Source organism: Nelusetta ayraudi, unplaced genomic scaffold, assembly GCF_046127955.1.
Source record: "Nelusetta ayraudi isolate G7.1 ecotype Tasmania unplaced genomic scaffold, CSIRO-AGI_Nayr_v1 ptg000042l, whole genome shotgun sequence".
Taxonomy (NCBI): domain Eukaryota; kingdom Metazoa; phylum Chordata; class Actinopteri; order Tetraodontiformes; family Monacanthidae; genus Nelusetta; species Nelusetta ayraudi.
This window is the reverse complement of record NW_027466092.1, coordinates 11,495,480-11,513,018: the sequence shown is the minus strand read 5'-3', so window position 1 is coordinate 11,513,018 and position 17,539 is coordinate 11,495,480. Positions and strand designations below refer to the sequence as shown.

Sequence of the window (17,539 nt, the reverse complement as noted above, 5' to 3'; positions counted from 1 at the left end):
TGTGTGTGTGTGTTCATATCTAAGAATGTGACTGCATACCAGCGTGCGATGTGTGTTTCCACAGACATGTGAGAACAGTGTGTGTGTGTGTGTGTGTGTGTGTGTGGCGGCGCTCCCGCTCCACAGCGCGAGCCGCAGCCTCAAAACCACATCACAGGGGCTTGTGGGAGACAGAATGACAAGGCCAGGAACCAGTCAGCGTCTGCAGCCTGCAGCCACACACAGACATAGACGCGTGATCGCACGCTGACACACACACACACACACACACACACACACACACACACACACACACACACACAACAGAGGCGCGCATGCACGCGCACGCACGGCGGTAGCGACAAACACATTTATCACACTTTACCCTTCTACTTATTGACACGCGCAGTCTCTTGTGCGTCTCATCGGGTGCACTTTCCCCCCTCAGACGCGCACACACACACGCAGACGGGCGCACACACACGCAGACGCTCGCGTTTCCCCCGACACACACATTAAACACCAGTCATCGCACCACAAGTCCTACTCAGTGGTCACCGTGCGGGCCAAAGACGCAGACTTGCAGCGGAGGGGTCGATGTTTGTGTTTGCATACGTCCTCGCAGACAGACATTGACTGTGCCGAGGGCCAACCGAGGTTCACTGCTGTGGATTTGTTTTAGGGCTTGTTTTTTTTTTTGTATTTTTCATATATGTACATATATGTTTGTATATACATCACACACACACACACACACACACACACACACACACACACACACACACACATATATATACATATACACACACATACATACATATATATGTTGTACATATAATACATGTACTGAATATGCGCATATAAAGTATATTCATACATACATACATATATACGTATACATACATATACATACACACAAATATATATATTATATAAATATATATATATATATATATGTATATATACACTACCAGTCAAAACTTTGAACCCACCCCATTGACATTGTAGTTTCTCACTGGTGGTATCAAAGCTGCAAATGAACACACATGAAATTATTTAGGAAACAATTAAAGTGTAAAATAACTCAAACACCTTTTACACTAAAATTCTTCAAAATAGCCACCTTTCATAAAAATTATATTTAGACTTACTTAACGTGTTTTTCTTTGCTGCATAATTACATATATCTTGCTTGTATATATATATATATATATATATATATATATATATATATATATATATATATATATACATATATATATATATATATATATATATACATATATACACACACATATATATATATATATATATATATATATATATATATATATGTACACACACACATCACCACATCCATCACTCAGCGGTGAGCCAAGTGAATAAAAACTAAAATATTTCATGCATTTATTTACGTCCGTGTCTCACTGGCGGCAGAGGAATGAAAGGGCGACGGAGTAAGACACCAGTGTGATGACGAAGACGATGATGATGTTGCTGCTGCCGGTGATTTCTCACGCCGACACCAGCGCACGGCCGCAGGCACGCAAGCGCGCGTGCACACGCACACACACACCGAGACAAAGCCACAGCGCGAGCGTAGATCATCCACGGGTCAGTGAGAAGCTAGAAGCGGTGTTTTTCCTTGTGGTGGACACACATCAATTTCAAGGAAATTGCTCGGCCCATTATTGGGAAAATGTTACCGGAATGTCAATTAAGGGGGAAGTTTTTAACCTCGCACCGCACAAATAAACAGTGCACCCCGCTCCCTCTTATTAAAGGCGGTGTCAGCGCAGACAGAGAGTCTGGAGGGGGGCAGAGGCACACTGGAGGGAGTGGGCTGGGGGGGCCGGGAGGGCTGGGGAGGGGGCGGTGGCGGTGGGGGGAGGGGGTTGTGGGGGTGCCGGAGAAAAGAGGGGAGGAGAGGAGGCTCCACCCGCTCTCAGAGAAGTGCTTTTGGCCCTCCTTTTGTGCCCGAGGCCCTGGTCCCTGAGAACCACTCAGCAGCCGGGGCTCTGGCCCTGACTCAGGGCCCACTTAAAGTTAACCTCAGCAGGCAGAGGGGGGGTGTGGGGGGTGGGGTCTGTTTGACAGCTCGCCTGGATCCCGTAGGTGCGACTGCAGCGGGTCGATGTGGGGGGGACGGAGGGACGGGCAAGGACGGTGAGGCAGGGAGGCCGAGAGACGAGGAAGGAGGGAGAGACAGAGAGAGAGAGAGAGAGAGAGATGGCCCGCCAGGAGATACTGACAGTATTTGCTCAGTGCTGCCTTACTTTGAAAACACAGCGGCTGCGAAGGCAAATAAACATTGCGGGGACGGCGGGAAGATCTCACTGGACCCGGCGGGGGCGAGCGCAAACGGAGGAACGAAAGGAAGGACGGCCAGACGTTTTTACGTCAATAAAAAGGAGGGAATAGAGTGAAGAGAAGGGGAAGAATAATGAGAAGAAGACAATAATAACAGCAGAGGATTTAAGCAAGGAATGGAAAAAACAAAACAAAACAAAACAAAAAGGCCCCACAGCATCGCTGATATTTAACACACTTAACCGTAAGGGAGGACAATAAGTAGCCAGGGGAGGGCAAGGAAACACACACACACACACACACACACACACACACACACACACACACACACACACCCAGAAGGAGCCCAGTGTGGGAACGGAGCGCTGATCTCCCAACGATCCATAAAGATTAGGCCGCAGCGGATCAAAGGGGGGTGAGAAGGCGAGCGGCGGCTTCAGACGGGCATCTCTTTTCCTGATGCTTCGCTCAAATGCGGCCTCCAAAAATGGACAGAGTGCGCTGCGGCGGCTCCAGGGGTCTTAGTTTGTGAGCTCGCAGGCATGTGAAATGCCTCCACATAGCCCCGTGTGTGAGCCTCTGTTTGGAAAAGGGCTTGCCAAGAGTCTCATCACCATAACATACAAACAGCTGCTGGAGTGCCTGCTCGCTCGCTCGCTCGCTCACTCGTGTGTGTGTGTGTGTGTGTGTGTGTGCGTAGTGCACAAACGAATGGTGGCGTTTCGGTGGATGATGGCGCCAGATTCGCTTCAGTCTGATGAGTGTTAACTTTTTGCTTCAATTTGCGGCATTTACGGCACTTTTCACAGCCACCAGCCGAGCAGCGATGACACCGTGATCATCAAGTGCGCCGTCTGGACCAAAAACCTGCTCAACTACGTCACATCAACCATTGCACTGCTGGCACTGTGCCTGTGAAACACTGTGGAAGAGCGAAAGGAGGTGGAAGCAGAAGAAGGTTCATTGGTTCGTCTTCTCTGATTGAGGAAGAGATGATTGAATAGTTGATAGAAATCTTATCAGACCCGTTTCTATCGAGATACAAAGAGGAAAAAGGGACGGAGTGAATGCAGGTTGGTGGAAGTTGAAGGTGGCGCCTGTCCATCAAAATTGTTACTGCACTGTTGAACTGCTGATCTCACCAAGAAGCAACGCCGCCCACCGGCGAAGGTCTTTCATGCCTATAGGTTTAAAGTCCGTCTCTTAATGTGTCAATGTTGGAGTTGGTGTTGCTGTTGTTGTTGTTTTTTTTTTCATCCCTCCAACCCTCCCACCACGTCGCCCCCTCTGAGGAAGCCGCCCGCTCAGGGAATCCAGTCAAACTTCGAGGGCGACGGTCCGCCGGCGGGTTGGCAAGACGGGCGGCCGAGAGCTCCGAGATGAAACCTGAGCGCTGCGGCGGCTGCGGTAGGTTCGCTAACTACAGGCTTGTCTTTTGGAGTAAAGCGGCGCTGACAGCGTGTCGGGGTACTGGGGCGGGGGGGTGAACTGGCGACGGATCCTCAACCCGCCACCTCAACAAGACGATGGAGAAGTAAATTGCGTCGCATCAGACGGTTTGGAAGAACCTTGACTTCAGCAGGTGAGGATTGAACCAGCAGCGGCCATCAGGCCAACGGGCGTCGTGGAAAAGTCGAGACGCCGAGAGGAGAAATTATAAATGCATCATCGCTGGCGAGCTGCTGGCTGATCCTCTGCTGCCATGTCGGTAAGTAAGAACCCACCCCCGACACCACCCCCCCCACACACACACACACACACACACACACACACACACACACACACACACACACAGCCGCTGCCAGGCCTAAAAAGAGGAGAAAAACAACGAGAAGGAGGGAAAGTCACTGATGGAGAGTCAGAGAGCAAGCAACGGATCCAGTGAGGAGGAACATTTGGGCATCAGCGCCGCTAACGAACGCCGTGTCGCCAGGTTGCCGCTAGCAACCCAAGTGGCTGCCCAGAAACATTCCCATGCCGCTCCGCCGTCTGTCTCAGGGGCAGCGCGCGAGCGTGTTCTGTCAAAGGAGAGGTCTCTCAGGGAGAGAAGTTGTTTGTTGTTTTTTTTTTCTTAATAGTCATTGATTTATTTCATTTTCATGGGGAGTGATCCGACTGCGGCTTCCCTCATTGGTTACAATCAGGTATTTCGGAAGCACAAAGAGAAAAACAGTGAACGAGGGATGAGGATGAGAAGGGAAAGGAGGAGGAGGAAGAGATGGATGGATGGATGGATGGATTGTCGTGGCGGCGTGAGTGTCCACGGCAGACCAAAGAGTCAACGTGCTGCTCTGAGCCAAAGCAGCTCAGTTAACTTTGGGTCAACACCCGGCGTGAACCAGCACACGGGGAGATACTGTAACTGCTGTCGCAATTCAGGCAAACAACAACAACCACTGGCACAAATTAGAAGTCACTGTCTCAGCTTAAGAGTGGTTCAGGAGTGCTGAGGGTAATTCATCATCATAATTTGTGTTTTCGGAAGAAAGGAACTGATCAAAGAATGGATAGAAAGCTTGATTGCTTCATGCGTACAATCATAGAGCAGCTCTGGGGGGAAAAAACACAGCACTGCTTTATTGTCAGGAAACAGGCCAAAAATGTTTCCCCTGTTTTTCTGCTTCTGTTCAAAGAAAAAATTCTAGCAACATTCCACACAGAGAATAGATGCCAGTGGTGTTGGTGGGCCGTCCCTCAGCTCTGATGGCCGTTATGACTGCCTGCTGCAGTGTGTGTGTGTGTGTGTGTGTGTGTGTGTGTGTGTGTGTGTGTGTGTGTGTGTGTGTGAGAGAGTGGAGACATCTCAGGATGAATGAGTCACCAGAGAGAAACCTCAGGCACCACCCAGGTAACAGTTCAGCCACATGCGCGCCAAATAAGCGGGGTCAAGGTTTGTGACGCTCCCACCCTCATTTGGCGGCATTCTGCTGCCACCCAGTGGCCAGAACAAGAATGGACAGCCGGCTGCACATTTGCCTCAAAAAGTGCCTGAAGTGTCAAGTGAATTAGAAGATTGACGTTCAAAATAAAAGCAGAACTGTCTGAACTCACAGAATAATTTTCTGCTCTACCAGAAAAGGATCGACTGCATTTCTCCTCTTCCTCTGTGAGGAAGAACATTTATTTTGTTAACTTCGATCTTCGAAAAAGCAACTTGCATCGACTGGCATCAACACTACAACACACACGACAAAGGAACTTAGCATCTAATACATACATATATATGTGTACACACATACACACACACACAAAATGATCCTCGGATATGAACTCAATCAACACATATATTTCGACAACAAATTACAGGAATAGAGTGAGTGTGGAAAACAGTACTCTGGACCATATCACACCATCCACAGCTGGGATTTAAAGCAGAAAAACAAAACCGGCCTGCACTCAGCAGGAACGTAATTACTGCAGACTCATTGTCTCGCACTTTTCAGTCTGTCCATTTGGGATTTTTTTACTTAAGCCTTTTTGCGTGTTGCATAAACTCAGAGTTGCTGAGAAATAAAGTTCACTGAATGCAAATAATAGAATCCATAGCAACGGTTCGACTCGTTAATTGAACTCGAGCAGGCCAGTTCTCCCTTTACCTAAAAACAATTTTGGATTTGACATTGGCTATTAGACAATACCGGCGTATGAACAATGCAAAATAAATCATTTCAGAGGCGGAACATTCTTCTCAAAAATATCTGATGACTTTGACAAAAGGGTGATTTGAGTATTTTTCTACAGTTCATCATCAATTCCAGTGTGTCGGCTCCGACTGATTAGCTCATTAAAATTATATTTGAGCAGTGACCATGAATTATTAGGCAGCTGACTGGTTGGGGCTCTGGTGGGGATGGTTTCCTGGAAGTGAGGAGGCTTACTTGGAGGGCATGGACCACATCTTCAGGCTAATCACGTCTGTGCTCACAGCACTCCATTGGAAAAAAAAAGAAAAAAAACAACACTTCTCAGTCTTTCACACCTTGAGTCTTTACACCGCTGCTGTCTCACAGGTCCTTGTCTTTTCTCTGTTTTTTTTTTTTAGGTTTTCATCCTGGGCCCCAGTGAAGCAGCCTCGCATCATTGATTATCTAAACCCAAAGCATTTTTAGCCCTTTGTTTACAGCCTTGGTGTAAACTTCCTGCTATGACAGAGGCTTTGTTGTTTGCATGTTTGGAAGGGGACAAACACAAGCAGGCCGCGAGGTGGTTTCCGACGAGGCAACATTTATTTCCCAACAAGGCTTGGTCTCATTTTGCCGGTGAACTCCACCCTTCGCCTCCTTCGCCCTTTTGAACATGCATGTGGCACATCAAAGCATACGTTTCAGCGGCAAACTGCAAACAGAGGGCTAAATGTGCTGTTTCCTGGAGGATCTTGATTTGGAGGCTTTTAGGAATTGTAATTACGTAAGTAAGGATGCTCTACTGGAGCCCGGGATGAAAAACAAAGTTTAAGGTTAAGTCCCAGTTATTGTCACATCCGCCAAATGATGCAAAATTTGTCCTCCGCTTTTGACCCATCATTCCCTGAGGGAGCGGTAGGCAGCAGCGATGGGTACCATTTTTCCAGTCTTTGGTATGACCTGGATGGGGGCGTAGCCCACAACCTACCAGTCCCAGGGTGGACAATCTACCACTAGACCGCTGATCTGAAGATTGGGAGAAAAGTTTGTAAATGTCCTGTGAGGGTGGGACGAGACTGTCGGCCAAGTCTTGTTTTTGTGTTTCTTTCAATTTCAGCACCACACTGCACATTCTGTGAGCTGCAGCTGCTGCTGCTGATGGAAACCTGTGCATGGATCCCGGTAGCTTCTGCCTCAGGTGGCCGCTTCCTATTTCTCCGGCAAATATGCCGACTTGTAAATAAATAAGGTGTAATAACAGATTACGTGATTAAAGAAAAACACAGTTGTTCAAAACCCCGCCGGCTCTCCGTCACCATCTAATCTCTGCACAGATACAAGATGTTCTCGTGCCGCCAACCGCCGTGCCGCCATGCGTTTTGTGCTCATGAATTGTAATCTGCGAGCGCGCACTGGGGCGGACGCTGGGAGGCCTGGTGGGCGGAGTCAGCGGTGTATCTCCTCAACCAAATCCATGCAGCGGGCGGCCGCAGAGTGTCTCCTGAGTGGACGCTGGGTGTGTGTGTGTGTGTGTGTGTGTGTGTGTGTGTGTGTGTGTGTGTGTGTGTGTGCGCGCGCGCGCGCGTGTGTGTGCTTATCAATGTCTCGTGGGGCGTTTTTTTTCCTGCACCCCCGGAAATTATGACAAAACAAGTGTTTGCGTCGTGGCCTCATGAATAAATGATGAACGGAACATTGACTTCCCCTCGCTCACCCGGCAGGATTTGAGTGAGTCATCTCGCAAACAGAGTTTGTCTGTTTGGCTAAAACGCGGCAAACAAAGCGTTGCGCGGCGACACCCAATTCGATGACACGCTCCTGCACTCTGATTGGACGCGGCTGCTCAGCGAGACGAGACGAGACGTGACGCTGTGCGCGCATCCGCACAAAAACAAGCTCGCTCGCGTCAAGCCGCTTATTTACTCCATGACACTGACATTATCATGACTTGATAATAAGCGCTGGCTGTTTTCTCCATTTGTTTTTTCTTTACTCATGAGCGACAGTGAGACCACCGCCTCAGATATAGATATATATAAATAGATAGAGTCTCTCTGAGTCGCGGTGGCAGTTGAGACACTTCTTTTTTTTCCCCTCTCCGACACTTTTCCTCAGGTATAATTTGTCATACTCTCGACATGCTTCAAGGAGCGCGAAGGTGACTTCAGTCTGGTGGCCAGGAGCGACAGCAGCGCTGCGCAGCAATTAAGGGGCGAGAAGTCTGGGAGAGAGAGAGAGAGAGAGAGAGAGAGAGAGAGAGAGAGAGAGAGAAAGAGAGAGAGAGAGAGAGGTCTGCAGCCCTGCCAGCTGAATTTGTTAATGTGGCCATGTGAGCCCTCTAGGTGGCGCCAGTCTGCGCGCTCACAGGCACGCAAACAGCTTGCGCTCTGATGACGTTTTCGACTCTGACGATCATTAATAAATTGAGCTCAAGGAAAATCACATTTAGCCCTCTGTTTGCACTCGCTGAATGAAAAGGTTCTCAGAGGGAGGAGTCAGCACCTTTAGCCAATGACACGCAAGCATGTCAGTCTTACTTGAGACATCACAAAGGGCCGATTTAGAGCACGTTTTTTTTGTAAAAGAGGAGCATGCACAATAACTAAAGAACTCTGAAATTTCCTCATATCGTTGGCAAAGTGGATTTTACACAATTTGCATAGCGTGGGACCTTAAATCACCCCACAAAAACAGTTCAAACCTGAATGTTAGATGCTAATTCTAAAGCAGGTACATGTCACTTCCTGAAGGTGGTGTTTGTCTGAGACACATTAAGCCTTTCACTGAACTGACAAACCAGAAGATTTATTCTCACTCTGTAAAAAATAAAGTGGCTCTACTGAAGTGAAGGACTGCTTCTTTTGGGAGTATTTAAAAATGAAATGATTGCTCTTTTTTTTCACAAGGATTGAAAAAAAAAGGCAAACAGCAGCATTATAGTGCACAATCCGGTAGAGGAGCGTTCTGACCTTGAGAAGAGAAGGTGCACTGCCCTCCCACAGAAGTGTTGTATGAGATAAAATGATGTCATTGTAGCAAATTTAGTTTTGTTTCTTTTTGTGGTTCACATTTGCAAGGAGGCAAAAACTAATCGGCCTCAAGATGCTCTCCTACTATTTATTGTTCCCCAACAGTACTCCTGAAGCCTTGAGTCCAACTTTGACTTCCTTTAATCGCTCCACCTTTCACTGTTAAGTGTGTGCTAAAAATCTGAACACAATAGACAATTTTCCGGATGCTCACTCTCAGTCTGGAAGTTATTTTCAGAAATATAGGAGGTAGACTGGTATTGAAGGTCCCTTACTGAGGAAAATACCTTAGCAGTGCATTCTAACAATGGTGTACGTGTGTGTGTGTGTGTGTGTCTGCTAACTTTATCTGCAGTTTGCGCAAAGGGTTCATGTGACTACCGCGTATACAGTCTATCGTTGCGCATCACACACACACGGCTGCACAGCTCTTTTCAACCCAGACTGTGCCTGCCGCTCTGATATTGAGGCTCTGCTGCTCTGCTGTGTCACTGTCAGCCTCCGGAGTAACACGTCCACACGCCATAAGGCTGCAAGACAACTGTGAAAAAAAGAAAGAAAAAAAAACCCGCCAGTGCCGCATAAGCTGCAGGTTTTCTTCCCTTTTTTTGAAAAGAAAATTCTGGTCTCAGCAATTTGTAAAGGGACGGGCAACAGCGAGACACTCTTTAATACACCCCTACCCCACCCCACCACCATCACCATCACCACCACCATCCCCCTCACATCCATCAACAATATGCCAACACCGCTGTGTTCCAGCAGAGGGGGAAGAAACATACATATAAAGCGGAGCTCAGACAGACGGAGACGGCGGGAGGCATGAGAGACTGATGAAAAGCAGCCCAGAGAGGTCTAGTCAGAACACTTGGAGCTCATTGGTGAAGTTCGGAGAAGCTGAGTCTTCAATAAAATGTGGAACAAAGTAAAAAACAAACAAACAGATGAACAAAAAACACTGAGGACATACTGCAACACCAGCAATAAAGCATTAAAAGTGCAAAAGTTTGAATCGTCTCACCCTGAAACAACCACGGCAGGTCATCACGTCCAGTGCCGTCCCCATTACAACGGCCAAACTGTCCCGCTCCAATAAGTGTTTTGTTGTTTTAATTCAGAGATGGCCTCATGTATGGCGATAATCTTACGCATATGTTAAAAAGTGATGTCTGCCCTGATGTTTAAAATCCAATGAGGGAGTCGTGCTGCAACGCAGCAGCAGAGGAAACCTGCAGGATGAGCCGAACTTCAGCCCGTGACACAGCGAGACGCCGGTCTTGCCTCGGCTGTTCCAGGCTGGTGTTGTGTTGCACCTGTGACACCAGAGAATCTGCTACAAAGCTGCTGCTGGTAATGAGCTCTCCTGTTACCCCATCGAGCGGCCCGCTAACAATATGGGCTTCTTTAATCTTTAATAAACATTCACCGAACCTGCCGTGCGTGTGTAGCATCACCAAAATGAAGCGAACAAGAACTCTGCAGACACACCGTGAACTCCCACACCTGAGAACCTCAATGTTCTCTTTCATTCCATGCACTGACATTTTTTGTATTCTGAGTGGTGTTGTGTTTTTTTTTTTTCTCGATTATTCACATCACATATTCATATCCATTTACATTTAGTTAATTTGGTGCGGCTTTTAGTGGAAAATGTAGATTCAGTTTGTGTTTATGTGAGTGCATGTAAAGAAAGGACTAAAGGCTGAGAAGGTTCCACAGACTTGAAACAGACATGTTGACTTCCGACCAGGATTTTATCTGATGAAATTGAGCATGTTTGCCACATGTGACTATACAGCGATTATAATGATGATTATGTCAATTTGAAACAGCACGACCCCGAACTGCTTCCCTGTTTTCCTCATCAACAGCACACAGACAGTTTCCTCATCATTTCTTCAGCATAAACGGATTTTACAGCGGCTGCAAGCGCCAGTTATTATTCTGAGACTAAATTTAGAAACACAGGCCTCTTTCCACACAAGGCGGCTCAGTCAAGTCAAGACATGAGTTTTTTTGAATCTTTACGTGATGCCCCGCAGAATCACGACAAAACATGTTGAGCCTCATTTTGAATGATCCCGACGCTGCAGTTGGCAAACTTTCAAGACATTCATTTAAACAATTCTCAATGTGGAAGGAGTGACAGACGCTGAGCTGCAAATCGAACCGATAACACAATGATGCAAGAAGGAAGACATTTAGAGAATTCCGTTAATTATGCTCGGACACAGAGAGCCGTGGTGTTCTCACGTGAGTCAGAAAGTGAAGGAGGAAACCATGTTTAATTAAAAAAGCTCCAGGTCACTTTGAATAAAGCAACTAGCTTTGAGTAAAAAAAAAACTCATGAGTCTGCACATCTTTTAACATTATATATTATATATTTAACATATATCCCTTTTCATCCTGAACAGAGGACCAACCTCTATAGATTTTAAAGGGGGTGACCCAGTGGCAGTAGCACTGCTGCCTCACAGCAAGAAGGTTGTGGGTTGGATTTCAAGTCTGGGACCTTCACTGTGTGGAGTTTGCATGTTCTCCCGGTGTCTGTGTGGGTTGTCTCCAGGTTCTCTGGCTTCCTCCCACACTCCAAACACATGCATGTGAAGTGAAGTGGAAACTCTAAATTGACCGCAGGTGTGAATGGTTGTTTGTCTTTGTTTGTCTCTATGTGGCCCTGTGATGAACTGGCCACTTGTCCAGGGTGTCACCCTATGACAGCTAGGATAGGCCCCAACAGATCCCCACAACCCTGAAGCGGGTATTGAAAATGGATGGATCTCATCGGCATACTTTACTGCATATTTAGATGTATATTTAATTTAAAACAGACACATTGTTTGACCTCTCACAACTTTGCAAGAGAGACTTGTATCGTACACTTTGTGACATCACAAAGGGCTAATTCTAATTCTCAGATTCCCTGGGAGGTCATATACAAGGTGCTGGATAACACTGAGTGATGGAGCTATAACTGGAAAAGCAGAGTGGGGACACAAGCAATACCGGAGTCATCCACTCGCGGCTCACATCAAAACACCACTAGGTAGTTTTTCTACGGTAAAATGACAGCGTCAAAATGATTTTCCTGATTTACAGAGGAGAGAATGACACAACGACCACTGACTCAGCACATTTGGCTGCACCGTAATAGGATTATCTAACTGCAGCTGCGTGACCAGCACCTGAGAGCACTGACTCACGCGCTGCATGAACAGCAGGAAAAGATAACAATAAAGAAATTGTAGGCTCAGACTTACAAACTTCCGCTTCAGCTTGCCCTTGGCGCCGTGGCCCGACTTGCCCTGAGCGCCGGCCCCGGAGGCAAAGTCGGAGCCGAAGTCCAGGTGGTCGTCGGCGGAGACGCTCTTGCGCAGGTAGGCGGCTCGCGCTCGGAAGTGTGAGAAGGGCGAGTGAGAGCGAGGGCGGGCCTCGGCCGAGCCGCCGCGCTCTGGCTCGTCTTCACCATCCATGTCATCCTCCAGACGCCACAGGTCTCCTAAAGTGGGGGGGGAGGGGCGGAGGAGGGGAGTTGAGTAACAGACTGACAGGAATAAATCACTTCTCAAACACAAGCCTTTGCCTCATTTTCACATTAGGAATTCTGGTCACGCCTCTTCTTTATCTGCTCCATTTTAATTCCAAAGCTCAGTAAAAATTGATTGCAGGATGGAAAGGACGGTTATTTCGCTTTTAGTTTTTTTTCTTCGGGTCTGACAAGATGTCTGGGCTTTAAAAAGGGCCCGGTGGAGATGGATGTGTGTTGTCAGAACACTCCAGCTGCACTAATCACCGCATACTCGCACCACTCAGCATTTCAAGCACATTGCACGTTCTGTCGGCGCCCGACGACGGCAATCCAACACTGTTTCTGTGCCGTCTGGGCTACCTGCGGGGCCTGATGCATGCTGGGTAAGCAATGGTGTCTCAAGATGGATGACAATAGAGCCGCTTCCATAAGAAAGAAAAGTAACTTATTCAATTTACTCTAATCTGTTGAATGAAACATTTACAGATGCACATACATGGATTATAAAGGCTGTGTTTGAAAAATCTTTCAAAACTGAACTTTTACCTTATGAATATAGTGCAGCCAAATAAGCTTTTAATGGAAGAAATAGAAATTAGTGTCTCACTGCGACATTACACAACTGCAGTGATTTTTGTTTTGTTTTGTTTTTTTCATTTTATTCTGTACAACTACTCCTGCTGTGTTCAGGGGTGCTGATTTGTAACTGGAAAAATGCACCACGTCATTGACACAGCACCCCCTGCTGGCCTGACATAGGACTGTATGTGTTTGCCTGTGAGCCTTTTATTCTCATGCTTCTCCTTCATTTGGGCTGTCTAGCCAGTTCCCGCTGTATCTTAAGAGGAATCCCTGAGCTTCACAGTGATATGTTTTCATCGGAAGACATGCAGGGAACTTCTTCTTCCTTTTCATCCGCAACGTTCGAACGAGCGAGCACAACCGACTGCTGTAACTCAGGAGGATAGAAGAGACAGAGAGAGTGCAAGTCTTCCTTCGCAGCAACATGATGAACAGCTCTTGCCTGGCTAGTTGAGTAGCTCGCTGGTCTCCATACGTCTGTGTTGGTAGAAGCACCAAAGACGAGAGGAGAAGAGAAGCAGAAGAGAAGGTGGCCGAGCAAAGGACTGGTCAGGAGTGAGAGAGTGTCAGTGGTAGGAGCCATTCAATTGGTTATTAGTCAATTAATGGTTTAAGATGGTTTTGGGTAATTGTCAACCATACCCACCGCTCCAAAATGATTGAAACTGATTTTATCTTTTTATTTTTCAGTGCCTTTGGCTCCAGCTTAATTGACAGACAGCATGAGACCGTTGAACCGAGTTGGCGTTTTCTGACCGTCGTCAATATTTGTGCATAAAAATCCAGATCCTGAAACCACTTGCAAGTTATAAGTTGGTGCGTTAATTTGTCACCAATTTTAACAACCTCTGCACTTTACTTGCAAATCACAAAGCATTTTTTTTTTAAATTACATTTCAAACTTTAAAAAAAATATTTTAAGTTTGAAATTGAATAGGCTTTAACAGTAAAACAAGTAAATATTCGATTTTTATATTTATGTTAAAATATAAATATTTTGTATTGATCCAATCAGCTGTCTAATGTCAGTGTTTATCTGCCTCAGACAATAATAAAAAGACCTTGTTGACTGTGTGACACTGGACATACCCAGTATAATGAAGGAAATGAGTGATTTTACAGGATATAAAGGAGACAAATGACAGCAGCTTGTCTATGCTTTGCCTTGGGAATTGTAACATAATGAACTTACATATCAAAGCATTTCAGCAGCCGCTGCCTTTGGGTGTGCTTATAAATGACTTTTATGAGTGTGAAATATTAAAGCACAAGTTCTGCTGGCTGCAGCAGAGGGTGGGAAAAAACATTTGGCTTCCAAAATGAAGCCAAAGGGGTGCGATGGGGGGGACAAGCCGCTGAAGAGCGACTGACATGATTATGGGCTGCTGAATGTAATATTAATATGCAAATTCATATGGAAAGTCAGGCTGCCAGGTTCGGTGGATGGAAGCTTGAGAAATAAACAAAAACTCTTTACGACAAATATGACAAATAAAATGAAAATGTAAAAATTATTTCAGCGATGAGTGGAAACTAGGAGTCGATCATAAAGAAAAAAAAGAAAGGTTGCTGTTGCACTAATAGAAAGCCAAAAGAGGGGGAGAGAGGCTGCCGTGTGGAGGCAGAATCACGGCTGATGACAGCAGTTGCTAAGTAACAGGATCCCACGTGGACCCCGAGTCTCACTTCGTCTGGCATTTTGCAGGGGAGCAGCAGTGGGTCGGGTTGGGGGGGGCTGAGATGGAGCCAGACAAACTCAGGTAAAATCGGGACGTGAAAACACAAGCACTGCGCTCAATAAACCAATCGATGGTGATGTGGTGTCTGTTCCGACATCATCGGGAATGCAGCGACGCTGCCGCCTCTCAGCTCCTCTGCTGAAAATTGTTCCTGAAGGGACACAGTGATGCCGACGCTGAAAGGCAGAAAATGTTCTCGCCGCTTCCACGTCGGGGAAATAATCCTGAAGAACTACGATAATAACGGGATCCAAACAAAACATTATTGCAGCTTCTGCTTCAGCCTTAAACTCGTACAGTTTGCATTAAGTCTGAACGAGACCAAAAGGAAATTGTTTTTTGTTTTTTCACAGCTCGTAACTTTGAGTTCACGTCAGGTCGAAATGGGCTCTGGGCTGCATGCCTTGGCTGGAATTAGAATATCATGAGCGGCGGTGTGAAATGTATCCTGAAATGCTGAAGGCAATAATAACAAGAACGGAGACACACAGGCTTACCTAATTACAAGTGTTGAAAAAAATACGGCAAGAGTATGTGTCAATCCCAAGGAAGAAGGCGGCAGCAGAGGCCACTCATGGGGCTAATAGTCTGTGATATGAATGTTTTTATAGCATTAGAAAAATCCAGTTTTCCAGATTTCTTTTAAACTGCAGTCTCTGTTAATATAAAAGTTCTCACTGTTCTTAAAATTAAAAGGGAACATTTGGAATCAACAAAGCTATAAAACTTCACCATGTCCCAAATTTATCTCTCAAAATCAGGCTCATCCACCGCGCCAACCTCCAACAGGTGGCGCTTTCAATCAATGGATTGCACAACAAATCATCCTCCTTTACAGATGAAAATGTGGAAATGACCGTTGTTAACCATAGAAGAAGACCAGGGAGATGAAGCTGTGACTAGTTGTAAACAATGCCAATTTGCAAAATGTTATCCGAGGATCCAGTCAGCACCGAACTGACTGGATCCATGTACGTGTGATATTGATTTCCTTCACATGAATGCTGAAGCAATTAATCTAATCGATTCATCTTCACCTTTAGGTCGTAAAGATTCATGATGCTATTTTTGGAGCTTTGGGGGGGGGGGGGTTACTTTCTGATTACATGATTTCAAAGCTGGTGTTTCACGTGTTGTACACAACATCTCTGGCAATCAGTTTGTTTGTTCACTTCAATCAGAAGGCCACGTCAGATTCTGAATTGGCTCCTCTGTCGCCAAGATGCGTGCAATGGCAGAATAACGATGACAGAGAGCGGTGACGATGATTTCCTGTGTTTGCCGCTTGACAAGTGACACGCTTGACACTTTCTCACTCTCGCATTCCGCTCTGCCGTTCCACCGTTGGGGAAACTTTGATCAGGCCGAGCAAAGCAACGTCAATGAGGATTGACAGAGCACAACTGACACTGCCGCTGGCGGTAAGGGGAGGGCGACAGGTCGATCACCTGGCTGCCTCTGCAAGACCAAGTCATCAAACGGCCGCCAGGATTCATCATTCAAGAGTGAGCAGAGTTTTCATCTGTAGTTTGCCACCAAAAGCTTCTGGATTACAAACATACCTCATGTAGAGCGGAAAAGTCTTCTAATCTGCTCCTCATTAACTTGATTTGATTTTCATCCAACAATTCAAATGAATCACTTCCAGCCAGTGATTATCGTTTTTTGTAATTGTTGTTTTTTTTTTCCCCTTTGCCTGCACATCAATGACTTTTATACTGTAGAGCTACATTGGGACTTGCACTACAATGCATTAACCCAGCGTCTTTCTGTCTGTCTTTTATTCTTTCAAGTTAAAACTTTACAACCTCCTTTCCCTAAAAGACAAAACCATTGAAAGGAAACAACCTCTCATCCTTGAGATGCAAGTTATTTCCGCCAGCAGGTTACACTGTCAGGATTCACCCTGAGAGTTTCCCCCCACCCACCAAGGTAAAGAAACTGTGTTTGAATTATAGAGAGCTGCAAGTGTACTTTACTGTTCAGGGAAGTTTTTGTCAGAGAAAGCAAAGAATTCACAGACAGTGAAGACTTTTGTCCCGGCTTCTCTGGAACATTCCTCTGGTGTCACCTGCCCCAGTCTCTGATCAGGAGAAGACTGCGTCATGGGATAAAGTCATAGAAAGCGGCAGAAGCGGCAGACCAGGGCTGCTGTGAGCAAAGTAAATCCGCTAAGTTGAGGCCTTATAGAGCAGATTCATGGAATAAACTGGATTTAAACTGGGTATTTATACACAGATTTTGAAATTTGAAACAAAATTAGTGCAGGGACCAAAATGAAGAGTTTCTATTTGAAGCCTTTGGATCCAAACATTAATGTATTTTGAATTTCATGGAACTACCAAAGCAAATTCAAACACTTAGAGGCACCTGATGTGTTTTTAGTTCCCGTGGCTGCTCCACTGTGCTTCTACAAAAAAGGTCTGAGAACTTTGCACGAAAAACCTGTCAGAAGGAGTGCGAGTGTTTCCCGCAACTTTCGCCAGACAAAGACTGGAGAAAGGAAGCGGAAAGAGAAGAAATACTTCCAGAGAATAAAGATAAAACTTTGGTGGCAGTTCACCTGCAGGTGGCAGCGTGCAGGCCTTCAGGTGGCTGGTGGTGGTCGGCAGGGTCTTCCTGCGAAGTGGACTCCCACCGATGAGGTCGGACTGGTGCACCCTGGAGACTGTGGGAGACTGGGGGATGCTGGGCAGGGTGCGGGATTTAGCCAGTAGGGGTCTCTGCAGCTTCCTCTCCAGTGACCT

At 46.3% G+C, this 17,539-nt stretch overlaps 1 protein-coding gene across 2 annotated transcripts in view; it reads right to left on the bottom strand.

Annotated features, from left to right (window-relative positions):
• The window catches only part of ankfn1b (ankyrin repeat and fibronectin type III domain containing 1b), a 120,844-nt gene that overhangs the window by 84,077 nt on the left and 19,228 nt on the right, over positions 1–17,539 (bottom strand). For both annotated transcript variants that reach the window (XM_076034429.1, XM_076034427.1), the window contains exons 2-3: positions 17,356–17,537; positions 12,203–12,441 (exon numbers count right to left, since the gene is read on the bottom strand). In XM_076034429.1, the coding sequence (XP_075890544.1) occupies positions 12,203–12,441; positions 17,356–17,537 (421 nt within the window). The remainder of the gene's footprint in view (positions 1–12,202; positions 12,442–17,355; positions 17,538–17,539) is intronic.